The sequence below is a fragment of the Temnothorax americanus genome, unplaced genomic scaffold (assembly GCF_048541705.1).
Source record: "Temnothorax americanus isolate GAGA-0224 unplaced genomic scaffold, ASM4854170v1 Scaffold8, whole genome shotgun sequence".
In the NCBI taxonomy this organism is placed as follows: Eukaryota; Metazoa; Arthropoda; class Insecta; order Hymenoptera; family Formicidae; genus Temnothorax; species Temnothorax americanus.
The window spans coordinates 228070-255119 of NW_027509802.1; the positions used below are offsets into that span (position 1 = coordinate 228070).

General features: G+C 43.1%; 2 protein-coding genes across 8 annotated transcripts in view; both read left to right on the top strand.

The window, feature by feature from the left end:
- The first annotated feature begins 2002 nt into the window (after positions 1-2002).
- LOC143907226 (poly [ADP-ribose] polymerase-like) lies at positions 2003-4376 on the top strand. Its single transcript, XM_077423859.1, has 4 exons — positions 2003-2612; positions 3117-3457; positions 3569-3774; positions 3894-4376. The coding sequence occupies exons 2-4, from the start codon at positions 3407-3409 to the stop codon at positions 3928-3930; spliced, it is 294 nt and encodes a 97-aa protein (XP_077279985.1). The 5' UTR covers positions 2003-2612; positions 3117-3406; the 3' UTR covers positions 3931-4376.
- A 1466-nt stretch (positions 4377-5842) lies between these two features.
- The window catches only part of Zip (myosin heavy chain 10), a 33750-nt gene continuing 12542 nt past the window's right edge, over positions 5843-27050 (top strand). For 4 of the 7 annotated variants that reach the window (XR_013259763.1, XR_013259764.1, XM_077423814.1 and 1 more), the window contains exons 1-3: positions 5843-6992; positions 23795-23951; positions 24407-24525. Coding sequence is in view for 5 of the 7 variants with exons in the window: in XM_077423814.1 (XP_077279940.1) it covers positions 6636-6992; positions 23795-23951; positions 24407-24525 (633 nt within the window). In the remaining 2 variants the exon portion in view is untranslated. The remainder of the gene's footprint in view (positions 6993-23794; positions 23952-24406; positions 24526-27050) is intronic. The other 3 variants (XM_077423812.1, XM_077423813.1, XM_077423811.1) reach the window with 2 other exon arrangements.

The following is a 27050-nucleotide window of genomic DNA, read 5'->3' on the forward strand; positions in this document are numbered from 1 at the left end:
TCTGAGGGTGCCATTACATGGAGCGCGGAAACGCGGAAACGCGGAAGCGCGGAAGACAAAATTTACTAGATTTCCGTCGATCCGTTCCGTCTGTTTTGAATGCCTTAATATTACATGGAGCATATTTTGAGCGGAAAAGCGGAACGGAGAATTATAAAATATTAATTTTTAACGGTATTTATCGATTAAAATGCTTGTATTCAATAGATAAGCTGAAAAGATAAGCATATTAATAAAAATTGCAATGAATTAAGTGAACACAATTTTAAGAAATGAATACAAATGTCTATTTGTCACTATACTGTTCCGCTTTTCCGCGCAAATTGTGCTCCATGTAATATAAGGAGAAACAAACTCGCGGAACGAACGCGTCAAAATCCGTTGTCAACGCGGATACAGTATACTCAATCAAATTTCGGAGCTGTTTAATCACATTGAAAAAAAAAGCTTTTACACATACTCTTCGATTACTTTATTATTTAATAAAAGTGGCAGTATAATATTATAGATCCAAACATCATGTTGATGGTTATTATGAAGTATATCTTATATGCAAGCCAGGGTACATACATAGGCTGCGTTAAGTACTGGCAGTGAATATCGAAACGCAGCCATACATACATACATACACGATAATAGCGGATTCCGCTTTTCCGTTCAAACGTGCGGGACTCAACTCGCGGAAACGCGGAATCTAGTTACTATTCTGTTCCGCGCTTCCGCGTTTCCGCGTTTCCGCGCTCCATGTAATGGCACCCTGAGTATCGCTGTGTGGTAAATCGCGGAGTGTTTCCGCGCGCCGCGAGATGTCGTTAAGAAGATGTGAGAAAAATAAAAGAACTCTAGTGGAAAAAAGCCCAATGCCAGGCAACAGGAAATAGGAACAGGAAATAACCTAAAAAATTCGAATGCTATGATTGGTTGGTAATAGGCACAGAATTTCCAACGTGACGGAAACTCTGTGTCTATTGCCTGTGTCACTGTTTATTCTGCATTTATACATGATTTCTGATTTCTATTCCCTGTTCCTATTGCCTATTGGCTAGCATTGTGCAAGGAAGACATACAGAATGATTGGGGAATAAGTTGTGCGGGAATGAGACTGTGCGGGAATGAGATATTACCGCACTGTTTCGAGTGAAAAATTTCTCGTGTGTGGACGTGGCTATTTGTCGCACAAAAAACACGCGCGTAATATATGGGCCACTTTCCACGCACGTGTGATATAAAAGAACTTTAAACTAATTACTTGCATGTTTATTTACATTTTTACAGTCTCTTTAAATATTAATGGAGTAATAGAAGAAAAATTGAAAAGAAACATACAAAGGCACAGTTATGTTTTGTGTATGAGAAAAGTAAAAGAAATGTCAAGAATCCAATCTTTTATTCTAAAGTTTGCGACTTCGATTTGGACCAACAGTTGACTTATTCTAAAATCTCAAGATAAATATTTTATGTGCTCGCTATATTAAATTAAATATTAAAATGTATGGTTAATAATACACATTTTTTGGCACGAAGATTGCACATTTGTGCGTGTGTGTGTGTGTGTATTTGGAAACGTGGAATTTTACAGCACTAGGTGTAAATATAACACTCAATACCAATGCCGATTATTCGAGGTAATTGGAACGATAAGAATGCTGCAGCGATACGTTATCTTTCTGTAGTTGGCATGCGAGCAAAAAATACTGAAAAATATTGAAGATAAGCATAGATTGCGAAGTAACGTTAGGTATAGTAGTACGCTCACGTGGGTTTTTAGATTAAAGCGCACAAGATTACTTTTATAGGTCAGTTTAACATTACGTAATTTCCCAGCAAACACCAATTAACAGTAATTAATATCAATTATCAAATTATATCCAATATTTTATTTTTCTACTCAACAATATGTATAAGTGTTATGTGCAACACATATGTACGTGTTATTACATATATTACACTTGATATTTGAGCCAATAGATAAGATTATAATTTTTTTTCGTCGAAACAAAATTTTCGTTTCGATTTTTGCGGTTCTAATTATCGGTCACGATGCACGAATATCTTTAGACACGGACGCGGTCAACCGGAAACGCCGAGCGATCCCGGAAGTGACGTGCGTCGATGATGGTGCGTACAAAACCTGCCGTTACCTTTAGCTGCATACTCAGCAAGTTTCAGTACTGAAAATCTATAATATACGTGACGTAAAATATAGATTTGCAGTACTGACAGTGAATATCGGAATGCAGCCCTTATTGTCGAACGTGACACGTGACCGGTGTCAGCGCCACGTGTCAACATTGTTGCGGAGAGCACACACTTCCGTAACGCACAATAATAGACCAATCAATTTTTTTATGCTTACGCATTATGCGTTTAATGCGATGCAGAAGCAGGTGTGTGCTCCCCGCTTTAACCGGCATTGTCCGTCTTGCGCGCGCGAGGAGCCGCTTCGTTTCCCATTATTGTGTTCACGGCGATCCGAGGTCGACGGGCGTTTCGGCGAGATGAACGACGATCTGCCGTACCTGGTGGAGTACGCGAAGAGCGGCCGGTCCAAGTGTCAATTATGCCAACGGTTCATCTGCAAGGCTAGCCCGAGGCTCGCCTGCATCGTGCAGGTACGACGTCGAATTTTGCGACGGAGAAGCCGCATGGTATCCGAAATATTTATCCTCGCGACTGACGGCGAGCTACGGTTCACGATGCGAGGACCGGTATCATCGGCGTTATCATCGAATTATCGCTGGGTCATGATAACGCGCGCGACGGTGTGTCGGTCCGGATAACCGCGTCACCCGCGCGATTCTATCGCTATCGCAACACACGTTGAATTATTCAAACATTTGCACGCTGTTGCTTTCTCTCTGCAACTGTGTTTCCTTATTCGGCTCAGGTTACAAAAAAACATAAACATGTTTCCCGTTATGTTACCTGGAAAGCTTAATGAAATGTTCCTTTCCTTACAATGCAACATTCATGTATTTTCGTCCTTTACTACTCGTTTTAGACAACAATCTAAATAAATGTACTTATAATTATACGAGTCACGGTTTGTATCAAGAGATGTTCCGACTTTTTAAACTGTACTTCCAAAATATTAGAAATATTGTTTATATTTTTAGAGCCCCGTTCACGATGGGAAGATATCCAAATGGTATCGCACCAACTGCTTCTTCTCAAAACAAAGACCAAAGTCTACCGGTGACATAGCTTGTTTCGATGAGATTCGCAACGAAGACCAAGATACTATTCGGAAGAACGTCGGTTTGTATACGACTTGAGCGACATACCACCGCCTCCTAAAAAGATTAAAGACGAGCCGGAAGACGCGGAGGAGGAAAAGTTAATAAAAAAGCAAAATTAAAAATTATACGCTATAAAGGATCAAATATCAACACTTGATAAAAAAGACATGATTGCGATATTGGAACTAAATGATCAGATTCCAACTGAGCTGTCAAACGTAAGTGCTTTATTATATATATATATATATATATATATATATATATCATAAATCTGTTCATTATGTGACAGGCAGATTTATTATATTACTTTATTCGGATTTTATTTCTAGATCCTAAGTCTTTTATCTGATATACTGTATTTTGGAGCTCTACAACCCTGTCCAAAATGTGGAGGACATTTTATATACAACTCTGGTTTGGGTTATAAATGCACTGGTAATGCAACAGAATGGACTAAATGCGAATATGTTACCCAAGATCCGAAAAGAAAAAAATGCGAAATACCAAGTGATTGGAAGGATGATTTCCCAGTTAGGTAAGTTATCTCGTTAGACAATGTGAAACTTAAACGAATTAATTCTACACTTTTCTTTGTTTCAACATTGATAAATACGATATAAATATGATTTATTAATACTCGTCATTTGTTCTTAGGTCATACAAGTCTAAGGTACAAAAAACGAGTGTTTAAACTAGGTGCCGTCATCGTCGAGTTCTATTAAGAAGGAGGGAGATGAAACAGATGGTCCGAAAGTACAAGGAAAACCACGTCCCTTGAACAACATGCAGTTTGTTATAATAGGTCGTACACAGAAAGATAAAGAGGAATTGAAAAAAGAAATTCAGTTACTAGGAGGTACCGTTGTAACAAAAATCCATCGAGAATTGGCCGCTGCAATTTCGAACGAAAATGAAGTGAAAAAGATGACTAAAAGAATGGAGGATGTTAAATCGCGCGACATTCAAGTAATAACGGAAGATTTTATAGAAGAAGCGAAATCCTTCGCATTGATGGTTATTAAGTTGTCAAATAAATCCTAAACAATTTGATAAGATTTAACAACAACTATAAAAGATAATTTGGAGGATAATTATTTTTACAAAAAATATATGTAACAATACATTGTTTATACTGTCTATTTTGTCTCGTAAAATATCAACTAACAACCGATATTTCCTAATAAATAAAATCATGATTTTTTTTATTTTGTATGTAAAAATATCAACATAAAGTTATCGAATGGATCGATAGTTTCAAATATTTCATTGCTTTCTCGAAATCTTCATTTATTGCGAATTCTCTGATTCCATATACATAGGAATACATATATATACATATGTCCATGATTCTCTTGTCGACGCACCAGCCTGACCAGCCGTGATGCGTGAGCATTTACTACAGAGAGGTCGAGGTGTGATGTGCATTGTGCACTTTCACGTTCGTCCCATCATACACTTTGTTGAGTGAGGAATTATAATATCGATGTAGTTTCGCTATTGGTGTTTGCTGGGACGTTTTGAATATATTCACGCACGGCAATCTCCATTTCAGAAATCCACGTTATTAATGTTTTCCATTTCCGAATTAGGCATTTTTGAGCCGGACGCGTCGTGTCTAGACATTCGCGAATCATGGCTGAGAGTTAGACGTGCAAAATTTTGATATCTTCAACTATTTCGTAGACGAGATACTAAAAAATAAACAATACGGTATATTAAATTAACTACAAATATGAGGGTGGAGTTTTTAAATGGCAAAGCGACGGATATAGATATTTAAATGCGGCGCGTTGAAAAATGTCTAATTTGGAAGTAAAAGCTAATTAAAATAATTTAGATACGATCGATCGCGCTCGATTAAAAAATATCTAAACTGGAACTGAGAGAGCGTCAATGAAATAGTTTTGGTTGCATTTTTGCATTTCGTATCTTTCTTCTACTGCGTTTGTCTGAGCATCGATCGATTCAAAATTCTTCGCGTTAAATAAATCGAACTTGGCTCGAGCCGTTCGAGTCGGTGAATTTGAATAAATCTCAAATAAAATTATTAATTTTTTGTTTGAAATACATGAAAGAAGAGATTAGAGATTTGTATGGCAAACTTTAAATCTTGCTATTATCAACGCTATCTCGTGAATTAATCGCCGATCAAGTTTAATTGAGTTTAATCAAAGTTTGGTCGAAGTCGCTCAAAGTTTCAATAAATCGAAAACATGCCCATTTCTATGAATTCTGATTAACTTTAGTCTCGCTTCAACTTACTTTTTTTCAATTCTCAGAACTAGAAAAAGATAAAAAGTAAGTTAAATCGAGATTAAAGTTTATCTACATTGATAGAAATGTAATTTAAAAGGAAAAGTTTCGCGAACAATCGATTTATTCCAACTCGAATCGAACTCGACGAGTCGAACCTGATTCTCGACCTGAAGCCTCGCGAATGTGCGCATGTCCCTAGTCCCTAGTACCCTAGTGAAGTCGTTCGAAAGCGGGAGAACGACGCGGATTGGCGCGAGTGGGACGGTCAGAAAAATAGTGGGGGGTCAGGGGGGGGTGAGAGCCGAATGTGGCGCGGTGCCGCGGGCGGTCCGGCGGTCACGCTCGACGACATCGGGCGGCAGGCGGCACAGGCGGCAGGCGGTAGTGCGGCAGTTGATCGGCGCGGTCGAGGCGTGTGTCGAGGAGCGATCAGGAGCGAGCGAGCGGGATAAGGAGAGAGCAATTCTCTGCGAGAGGAAGAGAAGGAACGCGAACGCTCGCGAAGCCCGCGTAATTCGGCCGCGACTGGCCGCGACTCCGACTCCGTCACATGTGCGGTCTCCCGTCGCCGGCGCGACAGCATTTTCGAAAGCGCGGAGGGCGAGTCTGGTCTGGCCAGTCGTCGCGCCGCGGCAGCGGTGGTGGTAGTGGCGACAGAGGTGGTGGTGGTGGTGGTGGTGCAACAGCGGTAGTGGCGGTGGTGTTGGTGCCGCCGTCGCGCACTCGGCAGTCTCGGCACTCGTCGCGTCGCTCGTCGTTGGTTGCGCATCGTGGCGACAACTAGTAGCGGCAGCCGTCGTCGCACGTCGCCGTCGCCGTCGCCGCCGTCCCCGTCGTCGTTGGGCTCGACTACGAGTCGCGTGCGCGAGAGTACGATACGCAGTGCTGCGCGGGTAATCTCGCGGGCATCGCGCGCGCGCGCGTTCGGGATACGAGGTAACAACGGGTAACGGTGAGCGCGCCCGCGCGCGCGCGCCTGGGACGAGAGAAAGTACACGCAGTCGGGACGCGCAAGGGGCAGGTCCGCGGCAGCAGCAGCGGCAGCAGCAGCAGCAGCAAGCAGCAGCGGCGGCAGCGAGCAGCAACGGCAGCGGCAGCGGCAGCTTTGCTCGCGTCGCGTTGCGCGCTCGCTAAACAAAGATGGCGGACGTGGACTCGAGGGTAGACCGATCCGATCCGGAGCTGCGTATCTTGTCGGTGGACAGGAACAGCTTCAACGACCCGGCTACCCAGGCGGAATGGACGCAGAAGAAGCTGGTGTGGGTGCCGCACGAGACGCAGGGCTTCGTCGCCGCCGGCATCAAGGGCGAGCGCGGCGACGAGGTCGAGGTGGAGATCGCGGAGACCGGCAAGCGTGTGCTCGTCGCCAAGGACGACATACAGAAGATGAATCCGCCCAAGTTCGACAAGGTCGAGGACATGGCGGAGCTTACCTGTCTCAACGAGGCCTCCGTTCTGCACAACCTCAAGGACCGGTACTACTCCGGACTGATTTACGTGAGTAAATCCCTCTCTCTTTCTCTCTTTTGCCTCACCCTTGTTCTTCTTATTTCTGGCATCGCGCCTGCCTGCCCTCGCTTCCTCGATGCGCGATTAAGCGCGAGTCTCTTTCTCGTTCGGTGTTTCAGGCGGTATTTAAATCTCGCCTTTCTTTCTCTCTCTCTCTCTCTCTCTCGCCGGAGTGCCCGGAGCCCCGACGACCTTACGCTCGCCGCTAACCCAATTTTCCTTCTCGGTGCTGCGGATTGATTTCGCCCACCCGGGTCCCGGGTCTCGCGTTCCGAGAAGTCCGAGCTCGTCGAGAGACTCGAGTGTGACACGAAACTCGGCAACTCGAGCGTGAAACTGAAGTCGTGCGCCACGAGAGATTCTAGATAAAGCGTAAAAATTACAGTTTGCGGCTCATCGTAAACCTCGAAGAAATAATTCGAGAATTTGTTTTGCCGTTCTTTTCGCGAGGAAGGGAGCGCGCGAGAGAGAGAGAGAGAGAGAGAGAGAGAGAGAGAGAGACGCGGGAAGATAAATTTCGCTTTTAACGGCTCGACGTGCCATTCTGAAACGTTTCTAGAACGAACGACCCGGTATTTGCTCGCTGCGAATGATTCGGCGCTTCTCTTTCGCTCTTTTCTTCTTTCACGATGTTAAGAATTGATGTTCGGGGCGGACGGTTTCGTGGAAAGCCGCCGCGCCGCGCCGCGGTGCAGGTGCAAGAGTGCCAGATGCGTGCGCCGGCCCTTCCACGCGGCCCCTAGGGCCGGTTTCTCCTAATGTCGGTTAACTCTAACCTCCGGTTTAAAATGTGTTCCTTCGGCAGAACCAGAATCCGGGGAAAAATCTCTAAATTTAAATCGAGCCACACGATTGGAGCCAACCGACGTTTGCAAAATGAAATGATTGTTATTAAACATCTCTCGAGGTTCGTATCTATACAATTAGAATTATAATTCTGAGAGGAGCACGAGTTCCATCCTATATCAAAGTTTCATATTCCGCTCCGAATTTGTGGTACAGATAGATGAGAAAATTTGGAAAAATTTCAGGAGCAACGATTGTTCGGAGAGGAAAGAAAAGGAGTTAGAGCGCCGATGTCTGCTCTAGCGTGGCCGACTTCGATATTTCCCTAGCGAGGAAATCTTCCTTCTCGAGGAACGCCTGGAAATTCCTTCTCTTCGGGACGTTGCGGAATTAATATGTTTGTCGTAGCGCCGGTGACTCACCGCGCTATACGTCCGCGAGCCCCGGCTTCGAAATTCACGTTGGCGTTATTAATTCGGCGGCCGCGTGCGCGTCGCCGTGAAGATTCATCCCTCCGCGAAATTATGTGGAATTCACGACGACGGCGGCGTACTCGGACGACAGCTTCAAAATATTTACGGAGCGGCGCGACGCGGAAACGCGCGATACAAAAACGACGGTATTCCTCGTTGCGGCAAGCTCGAGGCAGACGTCGTCGCTGTGGAAAAACACAGTTCGTGTGTTTCGAGTTGTATGGCCTTTCGTTGCTTTTTTGCGTTAACCAGAGACGAACGGGATAAGTGAATCAATAGCGCGAAAGTGGAACGCTATATCGCTCCCGCCCGTCGCTCGGGAGTGGAAGAGAGGAAATTTCCATGCTGAAACATTCGTTTCTCTACAACTCCGGAGAGAGACATTGTTTCCTCCGATACCGGATTACTGAAATTAATAATGATTATCCCGTATAACGCCTCTTTTGTGAGTGCAGGCGACATTGCGATATCGCGATATTGATTGTCGCAATCTCGAGATAAGATATTTGAATATTCGGTGGGAATAGACAAATTTATTTTGACATATTGATTATTTTCACCCCAAGATATTAAATCGCATTGTGATCGACGACAAAGCGAATTGGCAATAATCAGGATTCCGAAGAAAATACCGATACCCGCGACTCCTGTATTTTTGTTGGGCAATAATCGATTAAGTAAGATCGGCCACGAGTCTCTCTACCGTAAAATGTATGCGCGTGTTTCAGACAGCGCCGTGTATCTTAATGCGTTTGAAATTTTCTCGGATCATTTATCCTCCCCGTTTACCCGATCGGGAAAATATATTCGTCGTCGCGATCGCGCGCGATGTTGAAACGAGAATTGATGGCGGCCGCGGAGAATTTATTGAAAGGAAAATCCAGCGTCGTTTATATTCTCGCGTATATCGCATTTCTGTCGATTAACGACTCGGTCTGACTGGCCGTCGGGCCACGGTTTTGAAAAATAGGCGGTCTCGCGTCGCTCGTCGAGAAATCGGTCGCCGTCTTATTTCGACCGACGCGCGAGAGACCGGTACGACTCTCTTTCGCTCGTAAGGCGGACTAAAGATAGCTCTCGGTTCGGTACGGCTCTTGCTCGTCCTCGTCTGGAATTAATCCGCGCGCGAGATATATCGGAAATGTCGGGAGACCGACGGTGAGACGGGGACGGAAAGAGAGGAGGCGCGAAGGAGGTAGAGAGAGTCCGAGAGAAAAAATGCGCGCGACGCGAATAATGAATTCGATCGGGAAAAGGCGGCCGCGGTGGCGGCGATTTAAATACCTATTTGCGTTTTTAATAGCAAACTTAATTGTCAAATTAGAGTTTCCAAACATTTTTTTTTCGCGTCTTTAATTACCATATGTATATATATGGCAATTAATATATAACGTAATATTAATTTTTTATGTCAATTTTTATCTAAATGTAACGCAACCTAATTTTTTAATTACCATATGTATCTATATATTTTCAATTATCGTATACATTTTCTAAATATATTATTAGAGCATAAAGTCAAAGTTATTGCTGTACCGCGAACGCATCTTGAGAACGTATCGTATTTCGCGATGTCGATATCGGATTTCATTGAGGAAAAGCATAAAAGTACGCGGGTTGTGATGCAAAGCGCGAGATAAGGTAACGAACTGTCACGGTATAAAAATGTACCGTGAAGAAAGTTGTTTTGCAAGAGATAATTGCGGTGTGTGGGAAGTAAAAACGCTCGTCTCACATACCTGCGCCGGCAGGTCTTGAGCACCGGGTCCGGTGTAGAGTTAATTAATATCGAGCAAAAGCCGCCCACGGGTTTTCATCGTTAGATAGACTCTCACGTGCGCAATTATCAGGCACGACCTTTTCAGAATCTTTTAACGTTTCGGCTCTTTTTCCGCTCGCGATAAACACGGGGCCGGCGATGGCATTCCCGATGCGCGAAGTTTCCGAAAGGAGGATCTGGTCCTATGGTCAAGGACGAAATTCGCGCGGCCAGGCATTTGGGAGGAGGGGGAAACTGTGACGAAAAAAAGAAGGACATGGGGCGGTGCCGATGGTCACCGATTCCACGAGTCAACGTGTTGGGAGACGAGTACGCGCGCGGGCACCGCGTTTCCTTGACGTTTAAGCTTATCGCCGGGTGATAAGAACCTCACTCCGCACCTTGCTCGGTGGCGAGCCTGGTGACTCACGACAATTTCGACTACATACACTTCGAACGCCGATTATACGCTCCTCGACTTTGATCCCGTACTTGGAAAGCAGGTGTTGGCCTTTCCGTCGCCTCCTGTGGAAACGCGTTCCTTTTGAATCTCAAATATTATCACTAACAGCTCAAACATCGGCGAAAGACTATATTCGAGATGTCAGAGAGAATGAAGCGGTGCGTCGTAATTCTGAATTTTGCAGGAATAACTATTATACGACCCGCTATATTGCGTAAATTTTAGGAGGTATAATTTAGGATAATTTATGCGTGCCACGGATCGTATTGGCTCGCAATGATTCTTGGATCATTTACATTGACAGATCACAATGGGATATTTAAGCCAAAGAAATTTGAAAAAGTCTTTTCAGGAATGGATAAAATTTCAATTTATTTTTAGATAAATTAGAAATGTATTTTAGGACACAAACAAAATTTTTATCGACGCAAATAAATTACCTATATAGTTACGTGCGGAGAAAAATTATGTATTCATACATTCCTTATTGAGCTGCATAAAAAAATCGAAGTCATTAATAAACATCTGCAACGTAATCGAAATAATTAAGCTTGTCAAAATGGAATTTTTAGCATGTACTTCCGTCAGATAAAACGTGTTAGACATATATATATTACAGCGATAAGATTTGCTCGGGATTTAAAGAATAGCTGTATATACGCGGAACAAATGTCAAACAAATATTGGTTGTTATTTCAATGAGAAAAAAAATTGCATTCCCACACAACGTTTTCCTGCCGCGTGATTTCTCTTCCTCGTACTACCGCGTACTATCACATCGGTTTTCGTGTTTCCTCCCAGCCGCCAAGAAAGTATTCGACGATAGTCGCATTCGATAAGATAGCGAATCGTGCAGCTGTTCTCATAGTCCAGTCACTATGTGCATTTAAAAAAGACATAATTTTGACCCAGGATTTTTCTTTTGGGGGGTGTTGGGGGGGTTCAAGAAAAGCTTAATCTCAAGTTTTCGACCTCTGTTTCCGGCTTGCTTTTTTTACGGGAGTAAAAAATGTGAAAAATGGTTTTTTTCGCGATAAGTCGGTATCTAATAAAGTTATAAGGTCGAATCTGTTCTCATTTTAAAGCTTTTTTTTACGCTCTACAAATTATGTCGTATGACATTTTTACGTACGATCGATTGTTTTTGAGGCATCGAACAAGAAAGGGAAATAAAAAAGTATGATATTTAGTTTTTTTTCTTTTTACTCATTATTGTCGTCCGAAATTGCAAAATGCTTCAAATAAAACTTGTAGAGCGTAAAAAAACCTACAATATTCATTTGTTATTCATTTCATTTAGTTGAAAATTACGCCTTGTAGAGCGCCTCAAAGTGGAGAGTCGTCGCCATCGCGTCAGCGGCGCGTTGGTTACGTCGATACGCGGCCCCGAACGCTTTCGCTAAGATTTCCGATTTCAGTGACGCAAAAAATTTTTTTTTCTATTTTATCATTTTTCGCACACGAATCTGTATAAACGCTTCAAATAAAACTTGCACAGCAATAAAAATCGTAAAATGTTCTTATTTATTACTTTAATTTCGTTGAAAATTCCATATCGCACTACGCCTGCAAATAAATCTTGCAAAGCCTGAAATTATTATATTTTGAAACCGTCAAGTTTTCTTAAGGGAATCAAACACGTATTTGCCATTGCAGATAGTTGTTTTAAAAACAAAAATTACACTTACCGTTTCATTGAAGAATACATGAAAGCGTGCAGTTTTATATCTAAGTGACAATATTCTTGTTCATTAATAAATAACAAGTTATTCATGTCTTGAACGTTTTGGTGGTGGCTGATTGTCGCCATCGTCTTCTTGAAGTTGAACCTCGTTCGGGTGTTGCTCGTCGTCTTCGTCGTCGTTAAAATAGTCATCCATCTCACTTGCCATAATTTCTGCCGGAGTTATCGAATTCAGGCATGTTTGTCCGGAACAGTGATAGCAAATCATCGAACATTTAATGCCAGCTTTTCGGCAACCACACGAGCCACTGCAGTTTCCCTTGCATTTACATGAAATTAATTGCAGTAGCTCAGCAGGCGCAGGTGGGGCTTGAGTTGTGATTGGCTGTAAACCTGCAAATGTCCTTTTCCAACCCCATTCTTCGGGATCTTTGTAATTGCCAAGCCAAGTCTGCACTTGTTGGTATGTGCGCAAAACATGTTCACGTGCTGAGGTTTTCGTTGGAGGCAGCACGGACAAATTCAATTTTGTGGTCGAAGACGCTTTTAAGAAACGTTTAAACCGAAGTGTGTCTAAACATTTCTCTTGTTTATCACCGCCATACAAAGCGACGAGAAACACTTCTCCGGCTGACACGAGGATTTCGGGATCGATGTTTTTTACTTTGAAAAGTTCCACCGCTGACTGCAAATCCGGCCGATTTTTCAATGTAGTTATGAATTTCAATTTTCCTACGTTGAACAAACAGGACGTGGTATCGCACCCGCTGAACGCATGGTGCCTCGTTTTGTAACACGCCCCGTGTACAGCAACTTCGGTCAATGTCTGCAACTTTCGATGATATTCCGCATCTCCTCTTTGCTCGCTCGCCAATAAAAGAGATTTAATACCTCTCGATTTCACCACTTGAACGTCTGTTATCAAAGGTTTTTCACATATAAAACAATCCGAGTCACTCATTGTTGTTCACTAAAAACTGCACTGACAAAATGTCCAAAAACTGCATTAACAAAATGTCCACAAAATTCTCGTTTCGAAAAGCATCCGCTCGCTGCGATATACAGAAAACGACTGGCAAATGCAATAAAAAGGACCGGCGCCGCGGCGAGCAGATGTTTACTATATATAGTAAACATTTGCTAGTATGTTTACTTTATATAAAACCATGAAGAAAACAATGAAGTCTGAAAGCGTTCGGTGCCGCGTATCGACGTAACCAACGCGCCGCTGACGCGATGGCGACGACTCTCCACTTTGAGGCGCTCTACAAGGCGTAATTTTCAACTAAATGAAATGAATAACAAATGAATATTGTAGGTTTTTTTACGCTCTACAAGTTTTATTTGAAGCATTTTGCAATTTCGGACGACAATAATGAGTAAAAAGAAAAAAACTAAATATCATACTTTTTTATTTCCCTTTCTTGTTCGATGCCTCAAAAACAATCGATCGTACGTAAAAATGTCATACGACATAATTTGTAGAGCGTAAAAAAAGCTTTAAAATGAGATCCGATTCGACCTTGTAACTTTATTAGAAACCGAGTTATCGCGAAAAAACCATTTTTTCACATTTTTTACTCCCGTAAAAAAAGCAAGCGGGAAACAGAGGTCGAAAACTTGAGATTAAGCTTTTCTTGAGCCCCCCAACACCCCCCAAAAGAAAAATCCTGGGTCAGAATTATGTCTTTTATAATCCGTTTTTTTGTACATAGTGACTGGACTATCACACGCGTTGAACGAATGTAACTTGTAACCTTATACGCCGCGCATTGAAGAGGCGCACCTTTGCCAGCCAGATGACAGACCGAGTGTCTTCGTCTCTTAAAACGAAAAGTCGATTGCAATCAACGCGTTTATCGCTACAGACATTACGCGCGCGCGCTATAAAACGACTCGAAAATAACCGTAAAAAATCAACGCGTTTAATATTTTCGGCTCAAAGGGAATGATTTGTCGAACATCCTGTATATGGGTGATTTTGTGTGTCGGGAAAATGATGTCATGTAGTTTGGGGGCCGGAACGGGTCTATAAATGCGATTGCACAGGCAACGTTTTTATGATCCTCGCATAAGAAGCGCGCGTGTTTAGGTCATCGTGTATCATCTCGCTGCCTCTTAATGAATTTGTCGTGCCACAACCGGGCGGATGCGCGAGGGATTTGGCTGAAATTTGCGTCAGAAATTCCACACGGGCTTCGTCATAACTCTCTCGTCGGTTCACGCGAGCGTGTAGGTATGTTGTTTGGACAAGAGATGCTCAGAATTTCAACCGGTATCGCCGACATTCGGTATATCGTTCGTTGATGTTCGCCGTCGCGTATATGGGGGGGGGGGGGAAACTGCACGGTACACAACGGTACGAAATCGCGATCTAAAAATTGTTTGCTCGGTAAACTCGATTGAAATTTCGCGATCCGATCGTTTCCTATCTCGGTGTACCAGACCGTGTGCTAAATCGGAGGCGACGAACGGTCGGGACGCGCCATTTACTCCGAAAAGAATCACCGACGCTAACTGTTAGACGCGAATTGAATTCCTGATGTAATTTATTGACGTTTATCTTCCATTTTCGCTGACGGATTCAAATTTTTGATCACTTATTTCGCAAGGTCGATGTAATTTGGATGCGAATAAACGCGAGGCAACTTGAGGCCTGAACGGAGTAATGTATAATCTCTTTCTCGTTGTGTTTTTTTTCCTTCGATGCTAGACTCGTAGAATGAGAGTCGATGCTCGTCGTGACTCACGCGTGACTGATTCGGTAAACGCGACTCCGAAGGTAGACGGAGTCCGATGACGGTCTCCGGAGGAGAAGGTAAGAAAGCGACAGCGCGAGAGAGGCAAAGTGACAGAGAGCGCGAGGAAAGGGTGAGCAACGGGGCGAAGGCGGAGGAAGGTTCGGATATTCGTTGGGAGGCCGATCTTTGAGACGCCATCTTAGCGGTTTAAACAAAGTCACCTTGGCGAAATGTGTGCAGCTTACCGAAATCTGCGAATTTGTTGCCCGCCGACGAGCCGGCGAATTCTTCGATGAAGCTACAAAATCGAGTAATAAATTTATTCCCAATTGAAATTAGGTAATAAAATTCGTCACTTTTTTAAATACATAGATGATTGTATCTTTATGATTTATTGCATTGTCGAAAGGTTACACCGTATAGATACCTTTCTTCCGTGTTATTTCTTCGACTTTTACTTTCCCGCGAAGTTTTTTTGCTAATCATTGCAATCACGAAGAAGATCGTCAGATTGATTCACCAACCTTTCCACTTTCAACATTTTTTTATCTCTAACCGAGTCATAAATCAAAGTTTTAAATGCCCGCTTGAAGTTTAATTGAAATATGATTCTGTCATGTATACTTTCTCTCTTAAAACTGAATTCGTCAGACGTTTCCTTTCTACGATCGCTAATTATTTAAAAACTACAAACTGTTTCGATATTTTCGCCGCGAAAACATTAATTTCAAATTAATCAAATAATTAGTTATTTGAAAAACAATGAGAAGTGGGCAGTATTTCAGAGATGCTGCTTAATTCTTTCATCATTTAATGCTACATTTTACTCGATATTCGTCACATAGTTATCGATGACAGATCGGGAAGACTCCGGTGGACGTTTTTTTTTTTTTTACTTTTAACCGGCTTCTCGGAACTAGAATTCTCAGCACTGCAACGAGAAGGTAGCACGGCCACGCGAGGTCTCCGCCTCGCGGCATTAGTCCGATGTCCGATTAGTATGCGCATTAGCATTCGCAACGCGTGTAGTAACCGCACGCGGAATTTCTTTTACCCCGCGCGCGGAGATACCGCACGAGTAGAAACATTCCGGAATTCACGCGGAATTCTCGCCTCGGCCGTCTCAGGGCCGCCGCTCGACCGGCATGATCGACGTGCGATCGTTAAGACATTCGCTTTCGAGATACAAACGTGTCGTCGGCGCATGAGAAGTACGTACGTGCGTAAAAATGAGCCCGTAAACGGAAGTATTGAGCGTTATTTAACGCCTATTGTCATTAATTTTACCTTGCGTTGTTAAAATTCATCTTGCTGCGACGTCCCCCTATAGAATGTCAAAAATGATTTTATTTTGGTAACGAATGTGTGAAAAGGTTGACTGAAGATGATGAAATGAAAAAAAAAAATTAAATTTTCTGGTTACGAGAATGATTATGAATTACAGTTATTAACAATGATACACGTTACGCAACGTTACAACGATGTGCTTTTAGAAATTTCGAGTTTAAGTCGATAAAAAATCCGTCATAAACGCAACCATATAATCGAGAGATCATGATCTGTATTTAAATTTATAAATTGTGTATATTTGTTTTATTTTATTGTATTTTATATTTTGGAGGGACATTTTAATTTTAATTATCAGGTTATTCAACACGTGTCTTTCGGAATCTAATTGTAAGTCACAACGCGAATTGGAGTGTATAGGGGCGTGATATTTGGTGCGCGCATATACGTATTTCTACATTTCTTACCTGCACCTGTCGCCTGGCATTCTATACTCGTGTCGCAATTTGACGGTGCGTTGCTTATCTCCGAAAGCACCGGCGCGGCGAACGGTCGGCGATCCGATTTTTCGTAAGGTCAAAAGGCGATCCGTTCTCGTCAGCAGTTTTTCGTAATTCCGTTGCCAGGAGGTAACTCCGTAAAGAACGTAGCTCTTGCGCAACGCTTGCGTATACATCGTTATCCCTGTCCGTACATGGTGCGAATCCGATTGATTTTGCCCATGCATACCGTATATGGGCCGTATCTGGACTGTAACGGTTCGACAACTGTACCGACCGCGTGATTTACTTTACTATTACTTTACCCTTACTCGTCGTTGCTTCTTACAATCAGAAAATCGACCGTCGCATGCGTGTCGTAATGTATCTATCTATACGAAAATCTTTTACCCTTTTTCTGTATTTTTAGGATTTTTATGCACTTACATTAAATTTTAATTATTTGTTTCATGTAAAATTTAGTATAGTGATTATTATAATATGCATTTACAGTGCGAAGTAAATTTTGTATGTAAAAGATACTAGCGAATATTCTGGAGTTATATTATCAAAATTTGCATAATGCACCAGGTAGTTTAAGAATTTTTCTATACGGATACAATTAAATTATGAATATTTACTTGAAAAAATTGCATTAGCTTTTATTTAAAAATATAATTATAGAGCTACGATAGATAAAATATAAGAGTGAAAATACATATAAGTTCTTCGTTTGGATTTTTTTTGTATTGAAGTTTCATGTTGCGATCGTATAACAATTGTAGATCAGGCTAATGGGCCTCGAAGTAAAAAAAAAAAATTGCAAATGTTCAATCTCAATCATCGTTCGCTTCATCTTCATTCCCGTCTTCATTGGCCGCGTATCGATCTCCGATACGCAATCGCTGTGCGTGCATATGGCGTCGCAATCCCCGATACGTAATACGACACGGCTTTTAAGCGGGTTTCAAACAACGCTCGCTGGCCAATTATTTGCCGAACCAAGATAAATATCGCGTGGTCGCGATACGTCATGACGTAATGCCAATTGTCAATGTAATAACACGCGACACGTTCGCTTCTGCATCATTCGGCAAAATAAAATATGTCGCTCTTACGCGACGAGGTTTTATTGCAACGTCGCACAAAGTTGCGGCAATATCCGTCGTATAAAACTGCAATAGCGTCCCGTATATTACCTCGTCCGCGCGATACCTGTATATCTCATTGATAAATATTTGTCGAGCGAACGCCGTCGCGCGTTCGGTAGCCCATTTAAAATTCGTCACGCGAATGCATTCGGGAGAGGTGCATGGCGAATATTTGGCGAGTGAAGGCATCGTCTGTAGCCGGCACGAAGGCATCCGCTCGATAAATATTCGCTGAAGCGATATATATAATTGTCGCCCCGGAGCGACGAGATGACGTATGTCGGTGCGACGATGTGTCGAAATTGTACGTGACATTCTAATTTCTCATATGAGCGCTACCAGCCGTACGCGTCGATTACTCGACACGCGAATGCTGGTTGTCTAGAGCCGGCTTTAACAAAATGGTTAGCAAGTTCTTACATTCCCGTATCTGGAATCATTATGGCACACGACGCCGACGGTACCATTTTTAGAGAGTGGCCGGCTACAGGGAGGCGTATGGTATCGCCAGGTTTTCGTCCTTTTAAAGACTGGTTATAAACCCAATGCGCTCTTTAAATTGCGCAACGTCGAGGAATCGCAGCTTTATTTTCACGTGGCATCGCGGATCCCGTCTATAATTCTCGGTCAGCGCCTGCATCTACTTTTGGTAATGACCTGTATTTCTTTGATACAAATCTGTCGATAAGAACATGCCGCGTGTACACGTGCTCTTTAAATCTGAATCAGTGAATAGTACTGTGAATCAGTGACTATTCGCTGATTCAGATTTCGAGAGATATACATATATACTAAATTTAGGGCTTTAGACGCTTGCGTTTTTGTCACAGGATTTACGATTGCATTCTTAATTTACGATAATAAAGGAAGATAAATAAATGCAAGGTTCTTAAAAAAAAAAAAATACTGTATCAGTGACGGGAACTGTGGAAATCGAAAAACATGCTGTGTTTAGTAGACATTAATATACGTTATACTGATTTCGCAAATGACTGGGCGTTTGCAGTCTTGTCGCGGTAGAATTCTGCTTTGCAGATTATAATTTTACTCCATAATAATAAAGCAGAAAAATAGAGAGAAAGAGAATATAGTCAATTTAAGATTTCTCAGAAATATCTGTCACGGTGGAAAAAAATCGCGACGAATGCAGCGGGGAGAGTCGCCATCTGCATACGCTAACAGCGAATTTATGCAAATTTCCCAAATAGCCCCGAGTAGCGTTCGCGACTTTGTCGTGGAGGTTTACGATCTTGTTTCGCGGGCCGCAACTTTGACCCGCAATAATAAAGCACACCGCATCCAATCGCGCTTTTACCGTTCGTTACAAATTGCACTTGATCACGCGCGTGCCTCTCGCGCCGCCGCCGCCGCCGTCTCGAGCGAGTGAACGATGAGCGGGCCGCGTCGGGATCAAGACTTTCGATCTTGTCTCGATCGAGGGTGATCGCGTTGCGGATGCATGCATCAGGGAGAGGCGGCCAGATGCCAGTCGCAGGTTGAAAAAAAAGTGCGAGAGAGAGAGAGGAGACGGACGCGCTTTGCAGGGTGGCGCAAAAAGGCCAAGACGAGTCCTTATTAGGACGAGGCGTCCTTAACCCGCTTACTCGCCGGTGCCTTTGAGACGCGGGGCCCCCAGCCGCGAGACGATCGGCGGGAGCGATCCCGTGAGCCGGATCAAACGGAGTCACGGCAGGTCCGATGCCTTTTACGGTCGTCGTCCCGTATTCGTTGCTCGTTACCACCGGCGCCACGAAAGAAAATTCTGACGAAACCCCCTGGGGCGCCGTAAAAAAGCTTAGCGATGTCCCATAATAGAAAATACGAGAGGCGAGGGACGTGTGCTCGCGCGTGTAACTAAACACCGCGAGTGACGCATCCGTTGCGTTTGATCGGCGTAGAAGGTGATTCACGGAGAGATACCGCGCGTCTTCGATAGTCCATCTATGTGAAGTCATTATGTAAATTTACGTCTGAGCAATCATGAACCATATAAAAAGTTTGGTTTTATGTTGAGAAATCGCGACGAATTCGCGGGATCATTATTCTTCGTCGCTCTCAATTAAGTTTCTCTGACAATTAAACTTCTTTGACATCGTGCTCTCTCTCGTGCCCGTTATTTATGTATAATTGTATAATTTCTGAATAATTGTTACCTTCCAAATTTTGCGAAGAACAACGCCGTTTACTTTTCTTCAAACTTGAAGCACCGTCCCGTCGCGTCGGTCGATTTATCTCCGGATTCGTGCTTCCGGAGCTCGGTGTGAGCTGTATTGACAGCGTACCTCCGCGTATATACATTTGGAGATTGCTATATATCCTTGCGGTGAAAGATGTCGGCTTCGTGAGACGTAACGCACGTCGCGATCGCGCCGGCTGCCGATTTGCTTATAGAAGGCACCCGTCACGTCAGGAATGTTGGGCAGGGTCGATGACACCCGAGAGTACCGAGACCGGTTTTCGAGGACCTCCGAACGAGCAGTCCTGCCTGGAAAAAGGGGACAAAGGTTTCCGTTTCATATATATTCAGTCGGTTTGCGACGGAATTTTCAAAAGCGTCGCATTGTTGAATCGCAGCTCGATCGGCCCGCGCAATTTTTATGCGAGCGCGATGGAATCGCTTAAATCGTAAATTCCGTAAACGCGAGCAAGACGCTTCGCAATGATGCCAAGGAGAAAAATCATGAATTTCGAGGACACAGGAGCGGCGATCGTTCTTTAATTAAGATTCTTCAAAGCATTTTTATTTCTCGATGATGCGCGTGCGCGTGAACAGCTGTAAAGAAACGAAATTATCGAGAATCAATTCAATTTCTCAAATTTTTGATTCTTAATATTTTCATTGCATATATGATCAGGATTTAAGTGTTGGAAATATATTTAAAGTATCACAATTTACTTTCTAAGTTCGACGATTGTGTTCGTAAAGCGCCATGCATTACATTGAAATAAAGGAGAATTACCTATTGCATCTTTAGACGAGGATAGGACGGAAAATCCAATTCAGAAATGCGAAACAATAGTTCCAGGGATCGTTCCGTTTTACTTGATTCATTCATTAGTCGATCGGCTCGTAAAGAAGGTCGTGGAACACCGACACGTGCCTATATGACAGAGATCTATGAGGAAACAATGTGCTGCGTCGTGAGATGAATGACCGCAAACATTGTTTAAAGTTATAACCGAGGCTCGGCATATATTCTCCGTCTTCCCTCGCGGGCGGAGAATCGGGCAGAGAAATACGATAAACCTCGGTTAACTGCGATCGCTGTTTACGAGCCCGTAATTGGAAAAGTTACGAAAGAGTACGCGGTAAATTAACGTGGAGAATCGCGCCGTGGAGAATAAATAAACCCGGCACCCGGTTCCGGGTGGCTTCTTCCACGAAGAATGACGCGGGTATAGCCGCGAGCGAACCGGGGAAAGCGAATGCGTGTGAATCACGCTGTAGGCAGTTCTGGAGGCAACCGGCGCGGCGGTGATTCGTCGCGACCTTTGAAAGTGGATATATGTATACGCGCGAGAAGCGGCGAACACGAGGAGCAGGAAAACGGCGACGACGACGACGACGACGACGATGACGGGTAATGTCGAAAAAATGCCCGAGGAGCCGGGGGACCTCAATCTGGTCGCGAAGGAACGTATCCGGATCGGGACCCAATAAGCTAACAATCTCTCTGTAATTGTCCGGCGGCCCTAATGACGACGTGAATAATTCGAGTGGACTCGCGCAATTAAGTGTTTAATGGAAGGCAGATAAAAGCGAGAGGGACGTTTATTAACACCTACGCCCGCGCGCTGTCTCCCGCCGACGAGTATCGTTTGCGGGACTGTTGCAACGGTATCAATGTTGGGCGTTTATGCGCGTAAACAACGATAATTCACGTCTACGCGTAGGCTGTGCGAACTGTCTTTCTGGCATAAAATGTGTATTATACAATGTATACGCGCGTATAAGTGGTCGAAATCGATCACTCTCTGCGTACGAGAGAACCGCTTCGCTGTGAAGACTACATTGCGATCGATTTATTTTCTTTCCTATTTTAGCATCAGAAAGACGTATTTATCAATCAATAGCAAATAGTATACCTTCTTATACATACAGTAATGAGATAGGAAACGTAGGTATAACGTGTATATATCCTGTATTCATAAATTACGTACAGTTTATCACGATTAGGAGAGATAATGCGAGACGGTACGCGTGGAGAATTATATATATAAACATTATTTTGCAAGTGTTACCAGACAACCCTTCGCGTGGATGGCACTTGCTCGGCACCGATAAAAGGTTAAATAACTTTGCTCCGTCCCGATATCACGTTCGAGAGATTAAGTATCCCTTCGTTAGTTAGTCATAGGGGTCTGTCTGTCCGCTGTATACGCGAGATACATGATTTATTCGCTTGTTAGCGGATATCCTTGTGGTAGTGAAACGCTCTTCGCGTTGCGATAAACACTTTCGATTCGGCCGAACTAAATCGTAAATTACTAACATAAACTTGCGCAAATCGCAATAGCAATGCATTTTACACGTCATTTATTTTAGCTCGCAAAACTAGACGCTAGATACTTAAAACTGAACTTTGATCGACGTTAGTAATTAAATTAAGTATATTTTTCGAACGATATGCTTCCGGCGGATAAGATTTTATCTTATCGTTAAATTATGAAAAACTCTATACGCGCTTTATAAGTAAACGATCTTAAAAAGCGAGGAAGTCACGCAGCACGATATATCAATGACGTTATTCTACATAACGTATCAAGAATCTTATCGAATCTAATTGAATAGCTCTAATTTATTTTGTTATCTGTATCTTGGTCGAAGATTAAATAAAGATGTCATTAGACTTTTTTTCTTAAACCAACGACGGGAATTAAGTATGGGAATTAACGAATTGAGTGTTATTTGATGAGAGCAACAATTCGTATTTAAGTAACATCTGTCATCCGGTACGGTATATATATCCTTTTAAATCTCTAGAGTTTAAGATAAATAATTTTTCTGAAAGAATATGACCACGAACATTTATAAAATGCGTACACACGAATATATTCCCCTTCGTGTAAATTTTTTATCTTAAAATCAAGAGTTGAAAAATCTCAGCATCCAACCTGGCGCATAAAAGACATCTTCGTCGTCTCGCTCACTCGCCGAGAATCATCTGACAACCGAACACGTTGCTCTCCGTAAATCGTACAAATTTTTACGGTTTATCTCTGGATCTGGAGTCGCGGGGTACCTTTCAGCTCCGAGCTTCAACTCCCCTTCGAAATGGCTCGTTTCGCCGAGGATAGGAGCGAGAGTCAAGGCTCTCGGTTTCAGGACCACCGGTCGTTGTACAGCAACGTTGCCCGCATGCACATGCGTATATATGTGTCGGCGCGGCGCGACGGAGAAAACGTGCCAACGTGCGGGAGAACGCGCGACCGAACGAGAAAGGGAGAGCGCGGAGGTAGAAGACGCCGGAGAGCGGCGAAACCAGAAGTATATGCCGGCCTCTTTCTGCTACTTCGCTCTCTACCTCGCGCTCGCGAACCGGCATCGCGCGGACGTGAACGTGACGTCATCGATCGGACATTCCATCGAGCTTTACGTGCCGTTCCAGCTCCCTCTCGCACTGTCGCGAGAGAATTCCTGGAATGCTCATCAGTGTCAGCGAAAACAATGCTCGCCGAAACAATTAGGTCACACGAATAGGTCCGCGAGCGAGTGCTTTCCCTCTTGTTTAGCTTCGGAAGACCCGAATGAAGCAATCGGTTCGATACTTAATTAGTTGATATAACGGAGATAATATTCTTGCATGCTTGAAAGATACGAATAAAATTACGGACGAAGCCTAAAGCTTTCGTTTCTCGAAGGGAAGGCTTAAGAAGCTGGTCCACAACTGTGTCAATTTGTAGATTTTATAAATACGAAGCTCGATACAATTGAATTGTCATAATCGAAATCTTCTCTCGTTACAGACATACTCTGGCCTCTTTTGCGTCGTAGTAAACCCTTACAAGAGACTGCCGATATACACGGAGAAGATCATGGAAAGGTACAAAGGCATCAAGAGACACGAGGTGCCGCCACACGTATTTGCCATTACCGATACGGCTTACCGTTCCATGTTGCAAGGTAACGGCATAATTAAACATTTTATTAGCTATTAGCGTCGAATTAGTATCGTTAGCCGGCACATCAAGATCCAACGTTCGAAAAAAGGACTTTAAGTCGGCAATTTTATTTAGACTTAAATTACAATAAGCGATAATAATAAGTCTTGTTAATTCATTTACAAATTTGAATTTTTAATTATTTTAATCTTGCACGATGAGAAAAGGAAAATTATAATCAACAAACAATTATTTCGCACAATCTTTCAAAATTATTTTATCCGTTTCCGAAGTTCTAGCTATAGCATGCGTTGTTATACTCTTCATATTATTCCGTGTGCAATACGCATTACATTTGAAATAAAATTCTCATCAGAGGATATGTGTCTTAATGCATCTAAATATATATATCCCATTATTTAATTATACTCTCTTTATATATAATACAATCGCCAGTATTCTGTGTGTGTATTGCAGATCGCGAGGATCAGTCGATTTTGTGCACCGGCGAGTCCGGCGCCGGCAAGACCGAGAATACGAAGAAAGTGATTCAATATTTGGCCTACGTGGCCGCGTCGAAACCCAAGTCCAACGCGGTAAGTCAACGTCCATTAGCACACGTTCGTCGTCGTCGTCGTCGTCATTGTCGGCGGCGGCGGCGGTGGTTTTCGCCGCGCGGCGAATCCATTGTGTTTCACGCACGCGCTCGCCTCGCCGAAGACACGCGCGCGCTCGACGAATTGAACCACCGCGGTTTATACGAGCCGTTTAACCTCCCGATGCTCCCGTAAACGTGCGAATGCTGCTCCCTGCGAGCTTCCTGAGGCGCGCGCGAGAATGATCTCTGTCCCCGGAAATATGCATGTGGGTCGATTGAAAAGCGAAGGTTCTTCGTGACAGATATTTCGAGTTAGTGAAGTAATATCGAGCTTGTTTTCTCCGATTCATCGGGTTACGTCGGGTTTCCGATATTTAAACTATTTAAAGACACGGAGGAAAGTAATCAACGGGTTTTTTTTTTATAAACTGGGACGTTATAATTACCGGACGGTAAGACGAGACGACATATGCGCGATTACTATAATTTGAAACAGGTGAACAGGTGAAAATGGCACCATGCGATACCTTGCAACTTAATTTTCTTAATAAATACCATCCTGTTCCACATATCGTCTTCCTGCATTTTTTACCGGCTTGAAATGACAGTATTCGCGCGTGCGCAATAATGTCGTTACGGTTGAAGGGTTCCGATTACCTCGCACAATTTATGTTTTACGCGACAGACGTCTACTACTCGCGACTATATGTACACGTTGCCAAGGTTAATGACCAAAGCGACTACGTCGAAACGACACGAGGGACTACTACAATTGACACGCTGCTCGGTAAATAGATTTAACTATACAACGGCGGCGTTTGTTACCCGAAGCGATCGTGGTATGCGATTACAATGCTCGGCCGTGAACGTGTTTAGCCAATTATTATTTGGCGTGGTCTTTTTTTCTCATCTTCCTAGTCGAATAAGCGTCATCAAAACATGCTCGTTTCCTAAGATATATATATAAGCTGAAGCGAAAGAGACTCAAATTATATATCGCGCGATTGATATTCAAATACGTTTCTAGCTTGACGGATTATTGACAAAATCGTCAATATCGTTTTCATTTTAATATTTCCGATATCGTCTAAAATGGCAATTATTTTTGCGGTTGAAAAATTTTGCAAAGTGTCGAACGTTTCGAGTTATCGCGAGATTGTTGAGTTTACTTCGATGTGGACTGCAAAGTGTTGACGTCACAAAGAGAGCCGGATGACTGACGCGCGACAATGCAGACCGGTCAGCGTTTAAAAGCGTCGAAATTTCGCGTAATCGAGTCATCATGCTCACCGCAATCGCGTCAGTCTTTCCGAAGCTCGGAAAACCTCGCTGTCGCTCGCTTTCGTCGCCGGAAGTCCAACCTCAATATCCGATTCTATGACGTTCAATATGACGTTCTTACCACGAGCTCGCGGTGCCACGAATTTCAAAATTAGGTTTTTATCTCTTCTAAAAATGGCACCAACTCTTTCCAGGTTCATCGAAGAATACAAATTACCTCTGTCGCCATTTCGCTAACTAACACTTCCATGTTATTTACTCACTATACAATTTCACAAGCCTTAACACATTTTCGATTACAATAAAGTTTGCGCTCGCATTACGACTCGAGCGGCGGATGGACGCGCTTGTTTATACGTTGATTAAGCCCAATCGATCTATATTGCCTCGCGTACACGTAGCTCGCGGCTCGCGATGACTCGGCAAAGAGGAAGGAGGACGGAGTCGGTGATAACGCGTGCATCGTGCTCATCGAAGGACCTCTCCTTTTCCAGACAAACGATCCACTTATCGGACCGATAGTCTCTTTCCGATTCTCTTGAGTCACGCGAGCCGGTCTGCCCGCGCGTGACTCATCTCGCGAGCGCAGAATCTAGGCCTGCCATAAATAAAAAGGAAAAAAAATAAATGTAAATAGAAATTTGTACTCCAGGTGTTTCGTCGCGTTTTCTTCCAACTGTATTTTTTTTTTTTTTTTTTTATAAATATTCTGCGTAACAGTGCATATCATATAGTAAAATCTAAATAACACTGAACATTAAATTAATTCGTTGTAGCACTTAATTTGCGCTCGACAGTCTTTATCGCTTCTTGTCGTGACCGTAATATTGTCGCAAACTAATCTTTGCCGGTCGCATAGAACACGCGATCGACGCAATTAAATTTCCGTGTTATCTGTCTGATTTTTTAACGGCCTTTAAGATCGAGTCGAGACGAGTCATGTATATATAGCATGTCGATGTATAATAAGTATACGCACATCTGAAACACACGTGTCTAATACTTTGTACAGCAAACTTTGATCGAGGTGAAATTGTAGTGAGTAAATAAAATGGAAGTGTTGGTTAGCGTAATGGTGACAGGGGTAATTAAACATTTTTAATGTATATCTTTTTTTAATTTTGGTATCTAACAATTATAAGAAGTTTAACGCGCAAAAAGATTTAAATTTCCTAAGCCTGTGTTTTCTAATTAGTAATTTGTTATTTCTGAAATGATCGATTCAATATTATCACCATAAAA